The sequence below is a fragment of the Coturnix japonica genome, unplaced genomic scaffold (genome assembly GCF_054131305.1).
Source record: "Coturnix japonica strain WE unplaced genomic scaffold, WE-NBRP24 Scf073, whole genome shotgun sequence".
Classification (NCBI taxonomy): domain Eukaryota; kingdom Metazoa; phylum Chordata; class Aves; order Galliformes; family Phasianidae; genus Coturnix; species Coturnix japonica.
This window is the reverse complement of record NW_028188976.1, coordinates 29,945-52,353: the sequence shown is the minus strand read 5'-3', so window position 1 is coordinate 52,353 and position 22,409 is coordinate 29,945. Positions and strand designations below refer to the sequence as shown.

The 22,409-nt window shown below is 56.1% G+C and overlaps 1 protein-coding gene and 1 pseudogene across 2 annotated transcripts in view; both read left to right on the top strand.

The window, feature by feature from the left end:
• Positions 1 to 1,034: 1,034 nt before the first annotated feature.
• Positions 1,035 to 11,339, top strand: LOC146751571 (electron transfer flavoprotein subunit beta-like). The gene is given in 9 exon segments (XM_085533986.1): positions 1,035 to 1,119; positions 3,829 to 3,868; positions 3,871 to 3,921; positions 3,924 to 4,039; positions 5,527 to 5,625; positions 6,856 to 6,903; positions 6,905 to 6,919; positions 8,335 to 8,499; positions 10,081 to 11,339. Coding segments are annotated over 9 exon segments (765 nt in total). The 5' UTR covers positions 1,035 to 1,062; the 3' UTR covers positions 10,255 to 11,339.
• An 817-nt stretch (positions 11,340 to 12,156) lies between these two features.
• LOC146751569 (uncharacterized) overlaps positions 12,157 to 22,409 on the top strand; it is a 29,791-nt pseudogene continuing 19,538 nt past the window's right edge. Inside the window, exons 1-5 of the transcript XR_014941344.1 lie at positions 12,157 to 12,254; positions 12,728 to 12,817; positions 15,741 to 15,841; positions 17,687 to 17,919; positions 21,307 to 21,454. The product of XR_014941344.1 is annotated as an uncharacterized LOC146751569 (transcript). The remainder of the gene's footprint in view (positions 12,255 to 12,727; positions 12,818 to 15,740; positions 15,842 to 17,686; positions 17,920 to 21,306; positions 21,455 to 22,409) is intronic.

The window sequence follows — 22,409 nt, the reverse complement described above, 5'->3', positions numbered from 1 at the left end:
GTTTAAATGGGGGTTAAATGGGGAGGGGGGGGGTTTAATGGGGGGTTATAATGGGGGGGTGGGTTTAAACGGGGGTTAAACGGGGGGGGGGCCATTTGAGTGCAGCACCACATAGAGATCTATGGGGGGGCAGCCATATTGGGGGGGGGGGGACGAGGGGAGGGGGGAACCTTTCTCGTTCATCCTCATTTCCGGGGGGAAGCATTTCCGCGTGGACCAACTTCCGGTTTAGGCCTCAGACTGGCCGGAAGTCGCTCTCTAAGGGGGGGGGGGGATATTTGTTGCCCCCCCCCCCCCCCCATATAAACCACCATTAAACCCCATCACAGCCCTCCCCCCACCGGGACCCTCATTCAACCCCCGAGCAAACACTTCCGGGTCTTCCATTACATCCGCCGGAAAAAGACGCGGCACTTCCGGATCTCACCCAACATCCGGCGGAAGTAGCGGCACTTCCGGATCTCACCCACCAACATCCGGCGGAAGTTTCGCCCTTACGTCACTTCCGTTTCCGGCGTCACGGCTCTCACTTTCCGGTCTGCTCGTTTTGTTGCGGCTGTTGCCGGAATCCCGGCTGCGGTTTCTGTTGTCGCACTTAAATGCTTCCCCCCAACCCACCCACCCCTCCCCACATATTGGGGGTGGGTTAAGGCCTGTGGGGCGGCCATATTTATTGCTTCTGCTGGTTCAAAGCGCAATAAAGGGGGGTTTTGTAGAACTTCCGGTTGTGGTGTCAATAATGGGGGGGGAGGGGGAAGAAATATGGGGGGGGGACCACATAGAGGGGGCTGCGGTGTGGGGGGGAACCAATGTGAGGCGGAACTAAAGTTGAGCGGCTCCGTTTCCGGGTAGGAACGCAAATTGGGGAACGCCCGGAAGTCACGTGAGAGATATGGGATGGGGGGGGTACAGCCTCCTCCCCGCTCGTTGATTGGTTAGGAGCTCCGGGCGGGGAGCGCGGTGATTGGGTAGAAGTTGAGTCTGTTGGGGAGGGAGCGCGGTGATTGGTTAGAAGTTCGGGAGGGGGGCGGGACATAGAAGGGGGTGAAGAAGGGGGCAGCAATGGCGCCGCTGAAGGTGTTGGTCGGGGTGAAGCGGGTCATTGACTTCGCCGTGAAGGTTCGGGAACAGCCGGGGGGGGGAGGGTCGGTTCTGGGGGGGGAAGGTTCGGTTCGGTTCGGTATGAAGAGAGTGGGTTCGGTTTTGGCGGAGGGAGGTTCGGTTTGGGCCCTGTGAGGGAGGTTCGGAAGGTGAGGCCTAAAAAGGCGGTGTAGGCCGCAGGTAGGCCTCAAGTAGGCCGCAGGTAGGCCTCAGGTAGGTAGGCCTCAGGTAGGCCTCAAGTAGGTAGGCCTCAAGTAGGCCTCAAATTAGGCCTCAGGTAAGCCTCAAGTAGGTAGGCCTCAAGTTAGGCCTTAAGTAGGCCGCAGGTAGGCCTCAGGTAGGCCTCAAGTTAGGCCTCAAGTAACCCCATATAACCCCCTTATAACCCCATATAACCCCATATAATCCTCTTATAACCCCATATAACCCCCTTATAACCCCATATAGTCCCCTTATAACCCCATATAACCCAATATAATCCCCTTATAACCCCATATAGTCCCCTTATAACCCCATATATACCCCTTAAACCTCCCCAGCCCCCATAGCCCCCCCATATCTCCCTCCCCAGGCCCATATAACCCCCTTATAACCCCATATACCCACATATAGCCCCATATAGCCCCCTTATAACCCCATATAACCCCCTTATAACCCCATATACCCACATATAGCCCCATTATAGCCCCCTTATAACCCCATATAACCCCCTTATAACCCCATATACCCCCTTATAACCCCATATAACCCCCTTATACCCCCTTATAACCCCATATAACCCCCTTATACCCCCATATAGCCCCCATATAACCCCATATAACCCCTTATAACCCCATATACCCCCCTTTAACCCCTTAAACCCCCTTATAACCCCATATAACCCCATATACCCCCTTATAACCCCATATAATCCCCTATAACCCCCTTATACCCCCATATACCCCCTTATAACCCCATATACCCCCTTATAACCCCATATTACCCCCCTCATAACCCCATATAACCACCTTATAACCCCATATGACCCCCTTATACCCCCATATACCCCCTTATAACCCCATATCACCCCCTTATAACCCCATATAGCCCCCTTATAACCCCATATAACCCCCTTATAACCCCATATAGCCCCCTTATAACCCCATATAACCCCATATCACCCCATATAACCCCATATAATCCCCTTATAACCCCATATACCCCCCTTATAACCCTTTATACCCCCCCCAGCCTCCATATAACCCCCCATATCTCCCTCCCAGCCCCATATAACCCCCTTATAACCTCATATACCCCCTTATAACCCCATATAGCCCCCATATAACCCCCTTATAACCCCGTATAGCCCCCTTATAACCCCATATAACCCCCTTATAACCCCATATAACCCCCTTATGACCCCATATAGCCCCCTTATGACCCCATATAGTCCCCTTATAACCCCATATATACCCCTTAAACCTCCCCAGCCCCCATAGCCCCCCATATCTCCCTCCCAGGCCCATATAACCCCCTTATAACCCCATATACCCACATATAGCCCCATATAACCCCCTTATAACCCCATATAACCCCCTTATAACCCCATATACCCCCTTATAACCCCATATAACCCCCTTATACCCCCTTATAACCCCATATAACCCCCTTATACCCCCATATAACCCCATATAGCCCCCATATAACCCCATATAACCCCCTTATAACCCCATATAACCCTATATTGCCCCCTTATAACCCCATATAATCCCCTTATAACCCCTTAAGCCCCCTTATAACCCCATATAACCCCCTTATAACCCCATATAACCCCCTTATAACCCCATATAACCCCCTTATAACCTCATATAACCCCCCATAGCCCCCCATATCTCTCTCCCAGCCCCATATAACCCCCATATAACCCCCATATACCCCCATATAACCCCATATAACCCCTATAACCCCCTTATAACCCCATATAACCCCCATATACCCCCATATAACCCCATATCACCCCTTATAACCCCATATAACCCCCTTATAACCCCATATAACCCCATACATCTCCCTTATAACCCCATATAACCCCCTTATAACCCCATATAACCCCCTTATAACCCCATATACCCCCCTTGTAACCCCATATCACCCCCTTATAACCCCATATAGCCCCCTTATAACCCCATATAACCCCATATAACCCCATATAACCCCATATCGCCCCCCATATAACCCCATATAACCCCCTTATAACCCCATATAACCCCATAAATCCCCCTTATAACCCTTTAAACCCCCCAGCCCCCATATAACCCCCCATATCTCTCTCCTAGCCCCATATAACCCCCCATAGCCCCCATATCTGTCTCCCAGCCCCATATAACCCCCCTTACCCCCCATATAACCCCCCATAGCCCCCCATATCTCTCTCCCAGCCCCCATATATTCCCCCATAGCCCCCCATATCTCCCTCCCAGCACCATATAACCCCCTTATAACCCCTTATAACCCCCTTCTAACCCCATATAACCCCATATATCCCCATATAACCCCATATAACCCCATATAACCCCCATATAACCCCATATAACCCCATATAACCCCATATAACCCCATATAACCCCATATAACCCCATATAACCCCATATAACCCCATATACCCCCATATAACCCCCATATAACCCCATATAACCCCATATAACCCCATATAACTCCATATAACCCCCTCTATCCCATTCCCTCCAGGTCCGGGTCCTTCCCGGGGGTCATGGTGTCCAAACCGAAGGGTGAAGCACTCGATGAACCCGTTCTGTGAGATCGCGTTGGAAGAAGCCGTGAGGTTAAAGAGAAGGGGGGGGCGGCTGAAGTGATGGTGGCCACCGTGGGGACCTCCAAGAGCCAGGAGACATTGAGGACGGCGCTGGCTATGGGGGCAGACAAGGCCCTGCTGGCTCAGGTGGGAGGTGGGGGGGTTAATGTGGGGCTGGGGGGGTTATAGTGGGTCTAGGGGGTGTTAATGTGGGGCTGGGGGGGGATATGGGGGGTTAAAGTGGGGCTGGGGGGGGATATGTGGGGCTGGGGGGGAATATGGGGGGTTAATATGGGGCTGGGGGGGAATATGGGGGGTTAATGTGGGGCTGGGGGGGGATATGGGGGTTAATGTGGGTCTGAGGGGGATATGGGGGGTTAAAGTGGGGCTGCGGGGGGTAAATGGGGGGTTAAAGTGGGGCTGGGGGGGTTAATCTGGGGCTGGGGGGGTTAAATGTGGGGCTGAGGGGGGATATGGGGGGTTAATGTGGGGCTGGGGGGGGATATGGGGGGTTAATGTGGGGCTGGGGGGGAATATGGGGGGCTGGGGGGGGATATGGGGGGTTAAAGTGGGTCTGGGGGGGGGGTTAATGTGGGTCTGGGGGTGTAAATGGGGGTTAATGTGGGGCTGGGGGGGTTAAAGTGGGGCTAGGGGGGGAATATGGGGGGCTGGGGGGGTAAATGGGGGGTTAATGTGGGGCTGAGGGGGGATATGGGGGTTAATGTGGGTCTGGGGGGGGAATATGGGGGGTTAAAGTGGGGCTGGGGGGGGTTAATGGTGGGTCTGGGGGGGGATATGTGGGGCTGGGGAGGGAAATGGGGGCTTAAAGTGGGGCTGGGGGGGAATATGGGGGGTTAATGTGGGGCTGGGGGGGGGAATATGGGGGGTTAATGTGGGGCTGCAGGGGTTAAATGTGGGGCTGAGGGGGGATATGGGGGGTTAAAGTGGGTCTGGGGGGGGTTAATGTGGGTCTGGGGGGGGATATGAAGGGCTGGGGGGGGATATGAGAGGTTAAAGTGGGTCTGGGGGGGGTAAATGGGGGGTTAATGTGGGGCTGGGGGGGTAAATGGGGGGTTAAAGTGGGGCTGGGGGGGTTATAGTGGGTCTAGGGGGTGTTAATGTGGGGCTGGGGGGGGTAAATGGGGGTTAATCTGGGGCTGGGGGGGTTAATCTGGGGCTGGGGGGGGATATGAAGGGCTGGGGGGGGATATGAGAGGTTAAAGTGGGTCTGGGGGGGGTAAATGGGGGGTTAATGTGGGGCTGGGGGTGTTAATGGGGTGTTAATGTGGGTCTGGGGGGGTTAATGTGGGTCTGGGGGGGTTAATGTGGGTGTTAATGTGGGGCTGGGGGTGTTAATGTGGGTCTGGGGGTGTTAATGTGGGGCTGGGGGTGTTAATGTGGGTCTGGGGGTGTTAATGTGGGGCTGGGGGGGTTAATGTGGGGCTGGGGGTGTTAATGTGGGGCTGGGGGGGTTAATGTGGGTCTGGGGGCGTTAATGTGGGTCTGGGGGTGTTAATGTGGGGTGTTAATGTGGGTCTGGGGGTGTTAATGTGGGGCTGGGGGTGTTAATGTGGGTCTGGGGGGGTTAATGTGGGGTTAATGTGGGTCTGGGGGTGTTAATATTTCCCCCCCAGGTTGGGGATGGGGTGGATGTCGGCCCTAAAGAAGTGGCCGCTGTGTTGGCTGAACTGGCCAGGAAACATAACGTGGATCTGGTGCTGCTGGGGAAACAGGTGGGGAAATGGGGGGGGGGCTTAAATGGGGGGGGGGGCTTAAATGGGGGGGGGGTTTTAATGGGGGACTTAATGGGAGGGGGGGTGTTTAACGGGTGGGGGTGTTAAATGGGGGGGGGTTTAATGGGGGGGGGGGTTAGTGGGGGGGGCTTTAATGGGGGGGGGTGTTAATGGTGGGGGGTGTTAAATAGGGGGGGGTTTAATTGGGGGGGGGTGTTAAATAGGGGGGGGTTTAATTGGGGGCTGTTAAATAGGGGGGGTGTTAAATGGGGGGGGGTTTAATTGGGGGGGGTTTAATTGGGGGGGGGGTTAATGGGGGGGGTTAATGGGGGGGTGTTAAATAGGGGGGGGTGTTAAATGGGGGGGTTAATTGGGGAGGGGGTTAATGGGGGGTTTAATGGGGGGGGTGTTAAATAGGGGGGGTTTAAATGGGGGGGTTTAATTGGAGGGGGTTTAGTGGGGGGGGTTTAATGTGGGGGGTTAATGGGGAGGGTTTAATGGGGGGGGTTTAATGGGGGGGGTGTTAAATAGGGGGGGTTTAATTGGGGGGGGGTTAATGGGGGGGTTTAATTGGAGGGGGTTTAGTGGGGAGGGTTTAATGGGGGGGGTTTAATTGGGGGGGTGTTAAATGGGGGGGGTTTAATGGGGGGGGCTTGTAATGGGGGGTTATAATGGGGGTGGGGGGGTTTAAATGGGTTATAATGGGGGTGGGGGGGTTATAATTGTGGGGGGGGGCTTGTAATGGGGGGTTTAATGGGGGTGGGGGGGGTATAATGGGATTTATAATGGGGGGGGTTAATAGGGGGTTATAATGGGGTTATATGGGGGTGGGGGGGTTTAATGGGGGGGGGCTTGTAATGGGGGTTTATGGGGGTGGGGGGCTTAAATGGGGGTTGAAATGGGGTGGGGGGGTTAAATGGGTTATAATGGGGGGTATAATGGGATGGGGGGGTTAATAGGGGGTTATTATGGGGGTGGGGGGGGTTTAAATGGGTTATAATGGGGGGGGGGGGTTTAATTGGGGGGGGAGCTTGTAATGGGGGATTTAATGGGGGTGGGGGGTGTTTAATGGGGGGGGATAATGGGGGTTATAATGGGGGTGGGGTGTTAAATAGGGGGTTATAATGGGGGTAGGGGGTTTAAATGGGGGGTTATAATTGGGGGGGGATAGAGGGGGTCTCTTCTAAGCCCCCCCCCCCCCCATAATGTGTTGCCCCCCCCCCAATTCAGGCCATAGACGACGACTGCAACCAGACGGGGCAGATGGTGGCGGCCATGTTTGGATTGGCCGCAGGTCAGTCATTATTAATTATATGTTAATTAGTGAATGTAATTAATATCATTAATATTAACCCCATATTGGGGGTCTCCCTGCCCTATTAACCCCATACTGGGGGTCTCCAAGCCCATAACCCCATATTGGGGGTCTCCAAGCCCATAACCCCATATTGGGGGTCTCCATGCCCATAACCCCATATTGGGGGTCTCCATGCCCATAACCCCATATTGGGGGGGTCTCCATGCCCATAACCCCATATGGGGGTCTCCCTGCCCTATTAACCCCATATTGGGGGGGTCTCCCTGCCCTATTTAACCCCATATTGGGGGTCTCCATGCCCTATTAACCCCACATTGGGGGTCTCCATGCCGTATACACTCCCTTAACCCCATATTGGGGGGGTCTCCATGCCCTATCCCTTAATACCGTATTGGGGGGGGTCTCCATACCCTATCCCTTAATACTATATTGGGGGGGTCTCCATGCCCTATTAACACCATATTGGGGGGGGTCTCCATGCCCTATATGTTCCCTTAATACCATATTGGGGGGGGGTCTCCATGCCCTATCCCTTAGTGCTATATTGGGGGGGGTCTCCCTGCCCTATTAACCCCATATTGGGGGTCTCCATGCCCTATTAACCCCATACTGGGGGTCTCCATGCCCTATTAACCCCATATTGGGGGTCTCCAAGCCCATAACCCCATATTGGGGGTCTCCATGCCCTATACGTTCCCTTAACCCCATATTGAGGGGGGTCTCTATGCCCTTAATACTATATTGGGGGGGGGGGGTCTCCATGCCCTATATGTTCCCTTAGCCCCATATTGGGGGTCTCCCTGCCCTATTAACCCCACATTGGGGGTCTCCCTGCCCTATTAACCCCATATTGGGGGTCTCCCTGCCCTATTAACCCCATATTGGGGGTCTCCCTGCCCTATTAACCCCATATTGGGGTCTCCATGCCCTATTAACCCCATATTGGGGGGGGTCTCCATGCCCTGTATGTTCCCTTAACGCATACTGGGGGTCTCCATGCCCTATACTTTCCTTAACCCCATATTGGGGGTCTCCATGCCCTATATGTTCCCTTAATACCATATTGGGGGGGGGTCTCCATGCCCTATCCCTTAATACCATATGGGGGGGGGGGGTTTCCATGCCCTATATGTTCTCTTAATACCATATTGGGGGGGGTCTCCATGCCCTATTACCCCATATTGGGGTCTCCATTGCCCTATTAACCCCATATTGGGGGTCTCCATGCCCTATACTTCCCCTTAACCCCATACTGGGGGGGTCTCCATGCCCTTAATACCATATTGGGGGGGGTCTCCATGCCCTATACATTCCCTTAACCCCATATTGGGGGTCTCCATGCCCTATACTTTCCCTTAACCCCACATTGGGGGGGTCTCTGTTCCCTATAGGGCACGTTCACGTCCCAGCTGTGTGTGGAGGGGGGGGGCTCATTGCTGCGGGTGCAGCGTGAGGTTGATGGGGGGCTGGAGACCCTCAGGCTGAAGCTCCCGGCTGTTGTGACTGCGGACCTGAGGCTCAATGAGCCGCGATACGCAACGCTGCCCAATATCATGGTATGGGGGGGGGCAATGTCATGGTATGGGGGGGTATTAGAATATGGGGGGGTGGGGGGGGTAAATGGGGGCCCAATGTCATGGTATGGGGGGGGGGGGAAATATGGGGGGGGGTTTAATGGGGGTCCAATGTCATGGTATGGGGGGGGGCCAATATCATGGTATGGGGGGGGGCAATATCATGGTATGGGGGGGGGGGTTTAAATATGGGGGGGGCAATATCATGGTATGGGGGGGGGAAATATGGGGGGGGCCAATATCATGGTATGGGGGGGGGGGAAATATGGGGGGGGGTCCAATATTATGGTATGGGGTGGGGGGGAAATATGGGGGGGGGTATTAAAATATGGGGGGGGGGTAAATGGGGGCCCAATATCATGGTATGGGGGGGGTAAAATATGGGGGGTTCCAATATTATGGTATGGGGGGGGGGCAATATCATGGTATGGGGAGGGGTAAAATATGGGGGGGGGGGTTTAAATATGGGGGGGGCCAATATCATGGTATGGGGGGGGGGAAATAAAGGGGGGGGGTTTAAATATGGGGGGGGGCCAATATCATGGTATGGGGGGGGGGTAAATGGGGGCCCAATATCATGGTATGGGGGGGGGAAATAAATGGGGGGGGTATTAAAATATGGGGGGGGGGTATTAAAATATGGGGGGGGGTAAATGGGGGCCCAATATCATGGTATGGGGGGGGGGATTAAATATGGGGGGGGGTATTAAAGTATGGGGGGGGGGGGTATTAAATGGGAGGGGGTATTAAAATATGGGGGGGGGGCAATATCATGGTATGGGGGGGTAATTAAATGGGGGGGGGGTAAAATATGGGGGGGGGTTAAATGGGGCCCGGTATCATGGTATGGGGGGGGGGGGGGCAATAAAGGGGTCCTGGGGGGGGGGGAGGTCACTGGGGTGGGGGGGTGGCTATGGGGAATCCTATGGCGTGAAGGGGGGGTCAATGGGGGATTTTAAAGGGGGGGGGTTGTATATAGGGGGGTCAATGGGGGATTTTAAAGGGGGGGGGGTTGTATATAGGGGGGTCAATGGGGGATTTTAAAGGGGGGGGTTGTATATGGGGGGGGTCAATGGGGGATTTTAAAGGGGGGGTTGTATATAGGGGGGGTCAATGGGGATTTTAAAGGGGGGGGTTGTATATAGGGGGGGTCAATGGGGGATTTTAAAGGGGGGGGCTGCATATAGGGGGGTCAATGGGGGATTTTAAAGGGGGGGGGTTGTATATAGGGGGGGTCAATGGGGGATTTTAAAGGGGGGGGGTTGTATATAGGGGGGTCAATGGGGGATTTTAAAGGGGGGGTTTATATAGGGGGGTCAATGGGGGATTTTGAAGGGGGGGGGTTGTATATGGGGGGGTCAATGGGGGACTTTAAAGGGGGGGAGTTTATATAGGGGGGTCAATGGGGGATTTTAAAGGGGGGGGGTTGTATATAGGGGGGTCAATGGGGGATTTTAAAGGGGGGGGTTGTATATAGGGGGGTCAATGGGGGATTTTAAAGGGGGGGGTTGTATATGGAATCCTGACCCCCCCCCCCCCTATTTTATTGCCCCCCCCATGTAGAAAGCCAAGAAGAAGCCGTTGGAGGTGGTGGATGCTGCTCAATACGGGGGGGTCCCCAACCCCCGTTTAAAGGTGGTGGGGGTCTCAGAGCCCCCCGGAAGGAAAGGGGGGGTCAAGGTGGGAGACGTCCCCACTTTAGTGGCTGAATTAAAGCAGAGCGGATGCGTGCCTTGAAATGGGGGGGGGGTTTAATTAACGTGGGGGGTTAATTAACATGGGGGGGGGCTTATAATATTAAGGAAGGGGAGCTCTTTATAATGGACCCCATTAAATTGGGGGGGGGGGCTTCAGAATCTATAGGGTTAAAGCTAAAGTGAGCCCCCCCCCCACCCCATTATACCCCATTATATAGGGATTTAATGGGGGTGTCACTTTGTCCCCCCCTAAATACAATGGGGGGGTCCAATTATTAAGGGGGGGTCCTATATATTAAGGAAGGGGAGCTCTTTAAAATGGGCCCCATTAAATTGGGGGGGGGGGCTTCAGAATCTATAGGGTTAAAGGTAAAGTGAGCCTCCCCCCCCCCCCCATTATATATAGGGATTCAATGGGGGTGTCACTTTGTCCCCCCCCCTAAATACAATGGGGGGGGGTCCAATTATTAAGGGGGGGTCCTATATATTAAGGAAGGGGAGCTCTTTAAAATGGACCCCATTAAATTGGGGGGGGGGGGCTTCAGAATCTATAGGGTTAAAGCTAAAGTGAGCCCCCCCCCCCCATATATATATATAGGGATTCCAATAATAGGGATTCAATGGGGGTGTCACTTTGTCCCCCCCCTAAATACAATGGGGGGGTCCAATTATTAAGGGGGGGGTCCTATATATTAAGGAAGGGGAGCTCTTTAGAATGGACCCCATTAAATTGGGGGGGGGGGCTTCAGAATCTATAGGGTTAAAGCTAAAGTGAGCCCCCCCCCCCATATATATATATAGGGATTCCATTAATAGGGATTCAATGGGGGTGTCATTTTGTTCCCCCCCCCCTAAATATAATGGGGGGGTTCAGTTATTAAGGGGGGGGTCCTATATATTAAGGAAGGGGAGCTCTTTAGAATGGACCCCATTAAATTGGGGGGGGGGGGCTTCAGAATCCATAGGGTTAAAGCTAAAATGAGCCCCCCCCCCCATTATATAGGGAATCAATGGAGGTGTCACTTTGTTTTTGTTCCCCCCGCACCCCGTGCAGTGCCTTTTGGTTCCTACCCACTTCCGGGTGTGTGTGTGGGGGGGACTCTAATAAAGGAGCAATGATTTCCGCTGCGGCTGTTTGCCGTCCCTATATCCCCTATAGGACCCCATTGTGCCCCTATATCCCCTATAGGGCCCCTATTGTGCCCCTATATCCACTGTAGGGCCCTCATTGTGCCCCTATATCCCCTATAGGACCCCATTGTGCCCCTATATCCCCTATAGGGCCCCATTGAGCCCCTATATCCCCTATAGGCCTCTATTGCGCCTCTATATCCCCTATAGGGCCCCCATTGTGCCCCTATATCCCCTATAGGGCCCCATTGCGCCCCTATATCCCTTATAGGGCACCTATTGCCGTCCCTATATCCCCTATAGGCCTCTATTGTGCCTCTATATCCCCTATAGCGCCCCATTGTGCCCCTATATCCACAGTAGGGCCCCATTGAACCCCTATATCCCCTATAGGACCCATTGTGCCCCTATATCCCCTATAGGGCCCTATTGCCATCCCTATATCCCCTATACGACCCCTATATCCCCTATAGGGCCCTATTGCCGTCCCTATATCCCCTATAGGACCCCATTGTTCCCCTATATCCCCTATAGGGCCCTATTGCCGTCCCTATATCCCCTATAGGGCCCCTATTGCGTTCCCTATAGGATCCCATATAAGATCTTTCGCCCCGCCCCCTCGCCGGCTCTGCAGCCAATCACCGTCTGCGGCCTCAACCGTTCGACCAATGACCGAAGCCGATGGGCGGGGCTAAGCCTCCAAACCCCGCCCCTCGCTCTGCGGATCTCCTCGCGTGACGTCACCAAAGCGCAGCCAATCAGAGCGCGGCGCGGCCCCTGCAAGGGCGGCGCGGGAGACCCCGTGGGTAGCGAGAGGCGGACGGAGCCAAGATGGCGGCGGCGGACGGAGACGATTCGCTTTATCCCATCGCCGTCCTCATCGACGAGCTCCGCAACGAGGACGTGCAGGTACCAACATGGCGGCTCCGGGCCGTTACCAAACCGCTTCCGGTCGGCCTTTACCGGCGGTTATTACCGATGGGTTATTACCGGTTTAACGTGAGCTAGGCCTTTGTGTGAGGATGAGAGGCGAGAGCGGATTGGCTCGCGGCTCCCATTCATTCTGTAAGCCGAGCGCTGATTGGCTGCGGCTCTTCACCACAGAGCGGGGGGGTGGAAAGAGCGCCCCGCTTCTCCACGGCGCCCCCTGGCGGCGGGGAAGAACCGCCGTGAGGCGACCAATCAGAGCGCGCGGGACAACCCATGCGGCGGCGTGCAACCAATGGGCGGGCGTTATTTATTGCGCAGCTATAAGACGAGGCCGCCGATTGGCTGCAATGTGGGGATTGGGGATGATGGGGGGGGGGGCTGTTTCTGTAGCCCCCAGACCCATTTTAAAGCCCCCAGACCCATTTATAACCCCCCCCCCCCATCCGATTTAGCTCCGTCTGAACAGCATTAAGAAGCTGTCCACCATCGCGCTGGCGTTGGGGTGGAGAGAACACGGAGCGAGCTGCTGCCATTCCTCACCGGTCAGTACAGGGGGGGGGGGGGGTAATAAAGGGGGAGGGGCTTAATGGGGGAGGGGGAGGGGCTTAGAGGGGGGAGGGGCCTAAAGGGGGAGGGCTTAGAGGGGGGAGAAGAGGGAGGGGAGGGGTTTGGGGGGAGGGGCCTAAAGGGGAGGGGCGTAGGGGAGGGGGGAGGGGGAGGGGTTTAATGGGGGGGAGGGGCTTAAAGGAGGGAGGGGCTTAGGGGGTGGGGGAGGGGTTTAATGGGGGAGGGGCTTAGGGGATGAGGGGATGGGGGGAGGGGCATAAAGGAGGAGGGGCTTAAGGGATGGGGGGGATAGGGGGGAGGAGGGGGAGGGGTTTAATGGGGGAGGGGGCTTAGGGATGGGGGAAGGGTTTAATGGGGAGGAGGGGCCTAAAGGGGGAGGGGAAGGGGTTTAATGGGGGAGGGGCTTAGGGGATGGGGGGAGGGGCCTAAAGTGGGAGGGGCTTCAGGGATGGGGGGCGATAAGGGGGGAGGGGGAGGGGCCAAAAGGGGGAGGGGCTTAAGGGAGGGGGGAAGGGTTTAATGGGGGAGGGGGAGGGGCTTAGAGGGGGGAGGGCCTAAAGGGGGAGGGGCTTAAGGGGAGGGGGGTGGGGGGCAGTGGTTTGGGGCGGAGGGGTTTAATGGGGGAGGGGGAGGAGCCTAAAGGGGGAGGGGCTTAAGGGATGGGGGGGGATAGGGGGGGAGGAGGGGGGAGGGGGAGGGGTCTAATGAGGGAGGGCTTTAGGGATGGGGGGAGGGGCCTAAAGGGGGAGGGGGAGGGGTTTAATGGGGGAGGGGCTTAGGGGATGGGGGAGGGGCCTAAAGGGGGAGGGGCTTAGGGGATGGGGGGAGGGGTTTCAGGGGGAGGGGTTTAATGGGGGAGGGGGGAAAGGCCAAAATGGGGAGGGGCTTAAGGAAGGGGGGAAGGGTTTAATGGGGGAGGGGGAGGGGCTTAGAGGGGGGAGGGGTCTAAATGGGGAGGGGCGTAGGGGATGAGGGGGAGGGGTTTAATGGGGGGGAGGGGCTTAGGAGTGGGGAGGGTTTAATGGGGGGAGGGGCCTAAAGGGGGAGGGGCTGAAGGGGAGGGGGGTGGGGGGCAATGGTTTGGGGGGGAGGGGTTTAATGGGGGAGGGGGAGGAGCCTAAAGGGGGAGGGGCTTAAGGGAGGGGGGGAGGGGGAGGGGTTTAATGGGGGGGAGGGGCTTAGGAGTGGGGAGGGGGATGGGCTTAGAGGGGGAGGGGCCTAAAGGGGGAGGGGCTTAGGGGATGGGGGGAGAGGGAGGGGTTTAATGGGGGGAGGGGGAGGGGCTTAGAGGGGGGAGGGGTCTAAATGGGGAGGGGCTTAGGGGATGGGGGGAGGGGGAGGGGTTTAATGGGGGGAGGGGGAGGGGCTTAGAGGGGGGAGGGGTCTAAATGGGGAGGGGCGTAGGGGATGAGGGGGAGGGGTTTAATGGGGGGGGAGGGTTTAATGGGGGGAGGGGCCTAAATGGGGAGGGTCTTAAGGGATGGGGGGAGTGGTTTGAGGGGGAGGGGTTTAATGGGGGAGGGGCCAAAAGGGGGAGGGGCTTAAGACGGGGGGGAGGGGGGAGGGGTTTAATGGGGGAAGGGTTTAATGGGGGAAGTGTTTAATGGGGGGAGGGGGAGGGGCTTAGAGGGGGGAGGGGCCTAAATGGGGAGGGGCTTAGGGGATGGGGGGAGGGGGAGGGGTTTAATGGGGGGGGGGGTTTAATGGGAGGAGGGGCCTAAATGGGGAGGGTCTTAAGGGATGGGGGAGTGGTTTGAGGGGGAGGGGTTTAATGGGGAAGGGGGAGGGGCTTAAGACAGGGGGGGAGGGGGGAGGGGTTTAATGGGGGGAAGGGTTTAATGGGGGAGGGGGAGGGGCTTAGAGGGGGGAGGGGCCTAAATGGGGAGGGGCGTAGGGGATGGGGGGGAGGGGGAGGGGTTTAATGGGGGGAGGGGCTTAGGAGTGGGGAGGGTTTAATGGGGGGAGGGGCCAAAAGGGGGAGGGGCTTAAGGGAGGGGGGGAAGGGTTTAATGGGGGAGGGGGAGGGGTCTAAATGGGGAGGGGCTTAGGGTATGGGGGGAGGGGTTTAATGGGGGGGAGGGTTTAATGGGGGGAGGGGCCTAAATGGGGAGGGTCTTAAGGGATGGGGGGAGTGGTTTGAGGGGGAGGGGTTTAATGGGGAAGGGGGAGGGGCTTAGAGGGGGGAGGGGTCTAAATGGGGAGGGGCTTAGGGGATGGGGGGAGGGGGAGGGGTTTAATGGGGGAGGGGCTTAAGGGATGGGGGAGGGGTTTGGAGGGGGGAGGGGGAGGGGCTTAGGGGATGGGGGGAGGGGCCTAAAGGGGAAGGAGTTTAATGGGGGAGGGGCTTAAGGGATGGGGGGGAGGGGCTTGGGGGGGGAGGTGGGGAGGGGTTTAATGGGGGGAGGGGGAGGGTTTAGGGAGGAGGGTGAGCAGGGGAGGGGCTTATGGGATGAGGGGAGGAGCCTAAATGGGGGAGGGGGGAGGAGCTTAGAGGGGGAGTGGTTTAGGGATGGGAGGGGGGAGTTTGGGGGGGAGGGGGGAGAAGGGGGAGGGGTTTAGTGGGGGGAGGGGGAGGAGCCTAAAGGGCGAGGGGGAGGGGCTTAGGGGATGGGGGAGGGAGTGGGGGGGAGGGGGAGGGGTTTAATGGGGAGGGGGAGGAGTCTAAAGGGCGGAGGGGGGAGCTTGGGGTGGGAGGGGGGAGGAGGGGGAGGGGTTTAATGGCATAGGGGGAGGAGCCTAAAGGGGGAGGGGCTTAGAGGGGGGAGGAGGGGGAGGGGTTTGGGGGGGTGGTGTTTAGAAGGGAGGGGGGAGGATGTTGGGGTTGGATGGGGGGGTAAGTTTGTGTTGGGGGGGGCACCTCTATGGGGTCTCATACGCCCCCCCCTTTGTGCCCCATAGACACCATCTATGATGAGGACGAGGTGCTGCTGGCGCTGGCGGAGCAGCTGGGAACGTTCACTGCCCTCGTGGGGGGGCCCGAGTTCGTCCATTGCCTGCTGGTATGGAGACCCCCCCATATTAAACCACCCCCCCCCATATAAAGACCCCCCCATATTAAGCCCCCCCCATATAAAGATTTCCTCATGTAAACCCCCCCCATATAAAGACCCCCCCACATAAAGACCCCCCCCCATATAAGCCCCCCCCATATAAAGACTTCCCCATATAAAATCCCTCCCATATATAAGCCCCCCCCCATATAAAGACCCCCCCATATAAGCCCCTCCCCTATATATCTCCTTCATATCCCCCCCATCCTTAGTTAGGGGGTGTTTGGGGTTTTAATGGGGGGTGGGGGGTGCTGAGAGCCCTATGGGGGTGTTGGGGTTATTTGGGGGGGGGTCTGGACCCACCTGATGGGCTCCCCCTTGTTTAAAGCCCCCTTTATGTGGGGGTCAGGACCCACCTGATGGGCCCCCCCTTGTTTAAAGCCCCCTTTATGTGGGGGTCAGGACCCACCTGAAGGTCTCCCATTGGTTTGGGGGGGGGTCAGAACCCACCTAAAGGACCCCTCCCTTGTTCAAAGCCCCCCCTATATGTGGGTCAGGACCCATCTGAATGTCTCCCATTGATTGTAGGGGGGGTCAGGACCCACCTAAAGGACCCCCCCCTTGTTCAAAGCCCCCTTTATGTGGGTCAGAACCCACTTGATGGCCCCCCCCCCTTGTTTAAAGCCCCCTATATGTGGCTCAGGACCCATCTGAAGGTCTCCCAGTGGTTGTGGGGGGGTCAGGACCCACCTAAAGGACCCCCCTATATGGGTTGGGGGCTTAAGAACCCACCTTATGGGCCCCCACTTGTTCTAAGCCCCCCATGTGTGGGTCAGGACCCACCTAAAGGACCCCCCCATTGTTCTAAGTCCCCTATATGTGGGTCAGGACCCACCTGAATGTCTCCCATTGGTTTTGGGGGGGGGGTCAGGACCCACCTAAAGGACCCCCCCCATTGTTCTAAGCCCCTTATATGTGGGTCAGGACCCACCTGAAGGTCTCCCATTGGTTTGGGGGGGGTCCAGGACCCACCTAAAGGACCCCCCCCTTGTTCAAAGCCCCCTTTATGTGGGTCAGAACCCACTTGATGGCCCCCCCCTTGTTTAAAGCCCCCCCTGGTGGGTATGGGGGGGAGTCAAGACCCACCTAAAGGACCCCCCCTCGTTTAAAGCCCCCTATATGTGGGTCAGGACCCACCTGATGGTCTCCCATTGGTGATGGGGGGGGGGTCAGGACCCACCTAAAGGACCCCCCCCATTGTTCCAAGCCCCCCATATAGGGGTCAGGACCCACCTAAAGGACCCCCCCTTGTTCCAGGGGTGGCTCAGGACCCACCCTGAATGTCTCCCATTGATTGTGGGGGGGGTCAGGACCCACCTAAAGGACCCCCCCTATATGGGTTGGGGGCTTCAGAACCCACCTTATGGGCTCCCCCTTGTTCTAAGTCCCCCATATAGGGGTCAGGACCCACCTAAAGGACCCCCCCATTGTTCTAAGTCCCATATATAGGGGTCAGGACCCACCTGATGGGCTCCCATTGATTGTAGGGGGGCTCAGGACCCAACTAACGCCCCCCCCCCCCTTCTTTAAAGCCCCCTATATGTGGGTCAGGACCCACCTGAAGGTCTCCCATTGGTTTGGGGGGGGTTAGGACCCACCTAAAGGACCCCCCCCTTGTTTAAAGCCCCCCATGTGGGTGTCAGGGGCTCCCATAGGTAGGGGAGGGGGAATCAGGACCCACATAAAGGGCTCCTATTGGGGGGGAAGGGTTAAGACCCACCTGATGGTTTCCCATTGATTGTAGGGGGGCTCAGGACCCAACTAACGCCCCCCCCCCCTTATCTCTGTTCCCAGCCCCCCCTGGAGAGCCTGGCCACGGTGGAGGAGACGGTGGTGAGAGATAAAGCCGTGGAGTCACTACGCGCTGTGTCCCACGAACATTCACCCGCCGACCTGGAGGGTCATTTCGTGCCCCTGGTCAAAAGGCTGGCGGGGGGGGATTGGTTCACGTCCCGCACCTCGGCCTGTGGGCTATTCAGTGTCTGCTACCCCAGGGTCTCCAGCCCCGTCAAGGCCGAGCTCAGGCAGTGAGTGGCCAATATGGGGTCAATACGTGGCCATATTAGGGCCTTTGGGGTCTTTGGGGGCCATATTGGGGCCTTTGGAGGCCATATTGGGGGCTTTGGGGGCCATATTGGGGTCTTTGGGGGCCATATTGGGCCATATTGGGGTCTTTAGATGCCATATTGGGGTCTTTGGGGTCTTTGGTGGCCATATTGGGGTCTTTAGATGCCATATTGGGGCCTTTGGGGGCCATATTGGGGTCATTTGGGGTCTTTGGGGGCCATTGGTGGTCAATACGTGACCTTTGGGGGCTGTATTGGGGTCTATGGGGGCCATATTGGGGTCTTTGGGGTCCATTTAGGGCCATATTGGGACCTTTGGTGGCCATATTGGGCCATATTGGGGTCTTTGGTGGCCATATTAGGGCCTTTGGTGGCCATATTGGGCCATATTGGGTCTTTGGGGGCCATATTGGGGCCATATTGGGGCCTTTGGGGGCCATATTAGGGTCTTTGGGGGCCATTGGTGGTCATATTGGGGTCGTTGGGGGCCATATTGTGGCCTTTGGTGGTCATATTGGGGTCTCTGGTGGCCATATTGGTGGCCATATTGGGTTATTTGGGGTCTTTGGGGGCCATATTGGGGTCTTTGGGGGCCATTGGTGGTCAATACGTGGCCTTTGGGGGCTGTATTGGGGTCTTTGGTGGACCATATTGGGGTCTTTGGGGTCTTTGGGGGCTGTACTGGGGTCATTTGGGGTCTTTGGGGGACAATGGTGGTCAATACGTGGCCTTTGGGGGCCATATTGGGGTCTTTGGGGGCCATATTGGGGTCATTGGGGGCCATATTGGGGCCTTTGGGGTCATTGGGGGTCAATACGTGGCCTTTGGGGGCTGTATTGGGGTCTATGGGGGCCATATTGGGGTCATTGGGGGCCATATTGGGGCCTTTGGGGGTCATATTGGGGTCTTTGGGGGCCATATTGTAGACATTGGGGTCTTTGGGGGCCATCTTGGGGTCTTTGGGGGCCATCTTGGGGTCTATGGGGCCATATTGGGGTCTATGGGGCCATATTGGGGTCTATGGGGCCATATTGGGGTCTTTGTGACTCTCATGGCGGGGGGGGATTGGTTCACGTCCCGCACCTCGGCCTGTGGGCTCTTCAGTGTCTGCTACCCCAGGGTCTCCAGCCCCGTCAAGGCCGAGCTCAGGCAGTGAGTGGCCAATATGGGGTCAATACGTGGCCATATTAGGGCCTTTGGGGTCTTTGGGGGCCATATTGGGGCCTTTGGAGGCCATATTGGGGGCTTTGGGGGCCATATTGGGGTCTTTGGGGGCCATATTGGGCCATATTGGGGTCTTTAGATGCCATATTGGGGTCTTTGGGGTCTTTGGTGGCCATATTGGGGTCTTTAGATGCCATATTGGGGCCTTTGGGGGCCATATTGGGGTCATTTGGGGTCTTTGGGGGCCATTGGTGGTCAATACGTGACCTTTGGGGGCTGTATTGGGGTCTATGGGGGCCATATTGGGGTCTTTGGGGTCCATTTAGGGCCATATTGGGACCTTTGGTGGCCATATTGGGCCATATTGGGGTCTTTGGTGGCCATATTAGGGCCTTTGGTGGCCATATTGGGCCATATTGGGGTCTATGGGGGCCATATTGGGGTCTTTGGGCCATATTGCGGTCTATGGGGGCCATATTGCGGTCTATGGGGCCATATTGGGGTCTATGGGGCCATATTGGGGTCTATGGGGCCATATTGGGGTCTTTGGGGGCCATATTGGTGGCCATTTTGGGGTCTTTGGGGTCTTTGGGGGCCAGATTGGGGTCTATGGGGCCATATTGGGGTCTATGGGGCCATATTGGGGTCTATGGGGGCCATATTGGGGTCTTTGGGGGCCATATTGAGGTCTTTGGGGGCCATATTGGGGCCTTTGGGGGCCATATTGGGGTCTTTGGGGGCCATATTGGGGCCTTTGGGGGCCATATTGGGGTCTATGGGGTCATATTGGGGCTTTATTGGACCATATTGGGGTCTATGGGGGCCATATTGGGGTCTATGGGGGCCATATTGGGGTCTATGGGGGCTGTATTGGGGTCTATGGGGGCCATATTGGGGTCTATGGGGCCATATTGGGGTCTATGGGGCCATATTGGGGTCTATGGGGCCATACTGGGGTCTTTGTGACTCTCATGGCGGGGGGGGATTGGTTCACGTCCCGCACCTCGGCATGTGGGCTATTCAGTGTCTGCTACCCCAGGGTCTCCAGCCCCGTCAAGGCCGAGCTCAGGCAGTGAGTGGCCAATATGGGGTCAATACGTGGCCATTGGGGGCCATATAGGGCCTTTTGGGGTCATTGGGGGCCATATTAGGGCCTTTGGTGGCCATATTGGACCATATTGGGGTCTTTAGATGCCATATTGGGGTCTTTGGGGTCTTTGGTGGCCATATTGGGGCCTTTGGTGGCCATATTGGGGTCTCTGGGGGCTGTACTGGAGTCATTTGGGGTCTTTGGGGGCCATTGGTGGTCAATACATGGCCTTTGGGGGCTGTATTGGGGTCTTTGCGGGCCATATTGGTGGCTGTATTGGGTTATTAGGGGTCTTTGGGGCCATATTGGGGTCTTTGGGGCCCATATTGGGGCCTTTGGGGGTCGTATTGGGGTCTTTGGGGTCTTTGGGGGCCATATTGGGGTCTATGGGGCCATATTGGGGTCTATGGGGGCCATATTGGGGTCTTTGAGGGCCATATTGGGGTCTATGGGGGCCATATTGGGGTCTATGGGGGCCATATTGGGGTCTATGGGGTCAAATTGGGGTCTATGGGGCCATATTGGGGTCTTTGGGGGCCATATTGGGGACTATATTGGGGTCTTTAGGGTCTTTGTGGTCCATATAGTGCCATATTGGGGTCTTTGGGGTCCATATAGGGCCATATTGGGGTCTTTGGGATCTTTAGGGTCCATATAGGGCCATATTGGGGTCTTTAGGATCTTTAGGGTCCATATAGGGCCATATTGGGGTCTTTGGGATCTTTAGGGTCCGTATAGTGCCATATTGGGGTCTTTAGGATCTTTAGGGTCCATATAAGGCCATATTGGGGTCTTTGGGATCTTTAGGGTCCGTATAGTGCCATATTGGGGTCTTTAGGATCTTTAGGGTCCATATAGGGCCATATTGGGGTCTTTGGTGTCCATATAGGGCCATATTGGGGTCTTTGGGGTCCATATAGGGCCATATTGGGGTCTTTGGGGTCCATATAGGGCCATATTGGGGTCTTTGGGGTACATATAGGGCCATATTGGGGTCTTTGGGATCTTTGTGGTCCATATAGGGCCATATAGGACCATGTAGGGTCTTTGTGGTCCATATAGGGCCATATAGGTTTATTATACCCCCCCTATAGGTACTTCCGCAACCTGTGCTCCGACGACACCCCGATGGTGCGACGCGCGGCCGCCTCCAAACTGGGGGAGTTCGCCAAAGTGCTGGAGCTGGAGCACGTCAAGGGGGAGATCATCCCCATGTTCTCCAACCTGGCATCAGATGAACAGGTTATAGGGGATTAATAGGGTTATATGGGGTTATATGGGGTTATATGGGTTATATGGGGTATATGGGGTTATATGGGATCATATGGGATGGGATGGAGCACGTCAAGGGGGAGATCATCCCCATGTTCTCCAACCTGGCCTCGGATGAGCAGGTATATGGGATTATATGGGATTAATAGGGTTATATGGGGTTATATGGGGTTATATGGGTTATATGGGGTCATATGGGATGGGATGGAGCACGTCAAGGGGGAGATCATCCCCATGTTCTCCAACCTGGCATCAGATGAACAGGTTATAGGGGATTATATGGGGTTATATGGGGTTATATGGGTTATATGGGGTTATATGGGGTTATATGGGATCATATGGGATGGGATGGAGCACGTCAAGGGGGAGATCATCCCCATGTTCTCCAACCTGGCATCGGATGAGCAGGTATATGGGGTTATATGGGGTTATATGGGGTTATATGGGTTATATGGGGTTATATGGGTTATATGGGTCATATGGGATGGGATGGAGCACGTCAAGGGGGAGATCATCCCCATGTTCTCCAACCTGGCATCGGATGAACAGGTTATATGGGGTTATAGGGGATTATATGGGGTTATATGGGGTTATATGGGTTATATGGATCATATGGGATGGGATGGAGCACGTCAAGGGGGAGATCATCCCCATGTTCTCCAACCTGGCGTCCGATGAGCAGGTATATGGGGTTATAGGGGATTATATGGGGTTATATGGGATTAATAGGGTTAATAGGGTCATATGGGATGGGATGGGATCATATGGGATGGGATCATATGGGATGGGATGGGATGGAGCACGTCAAGGAGGAGATCATCCCCATGTTCTCCAACCTGGCATCGGATGAACAGGTTATAGGGGATTAATAGGGTTATATGGGGTTATATGGGGTTATATGGGATTATATGGGGTTATATGGGTT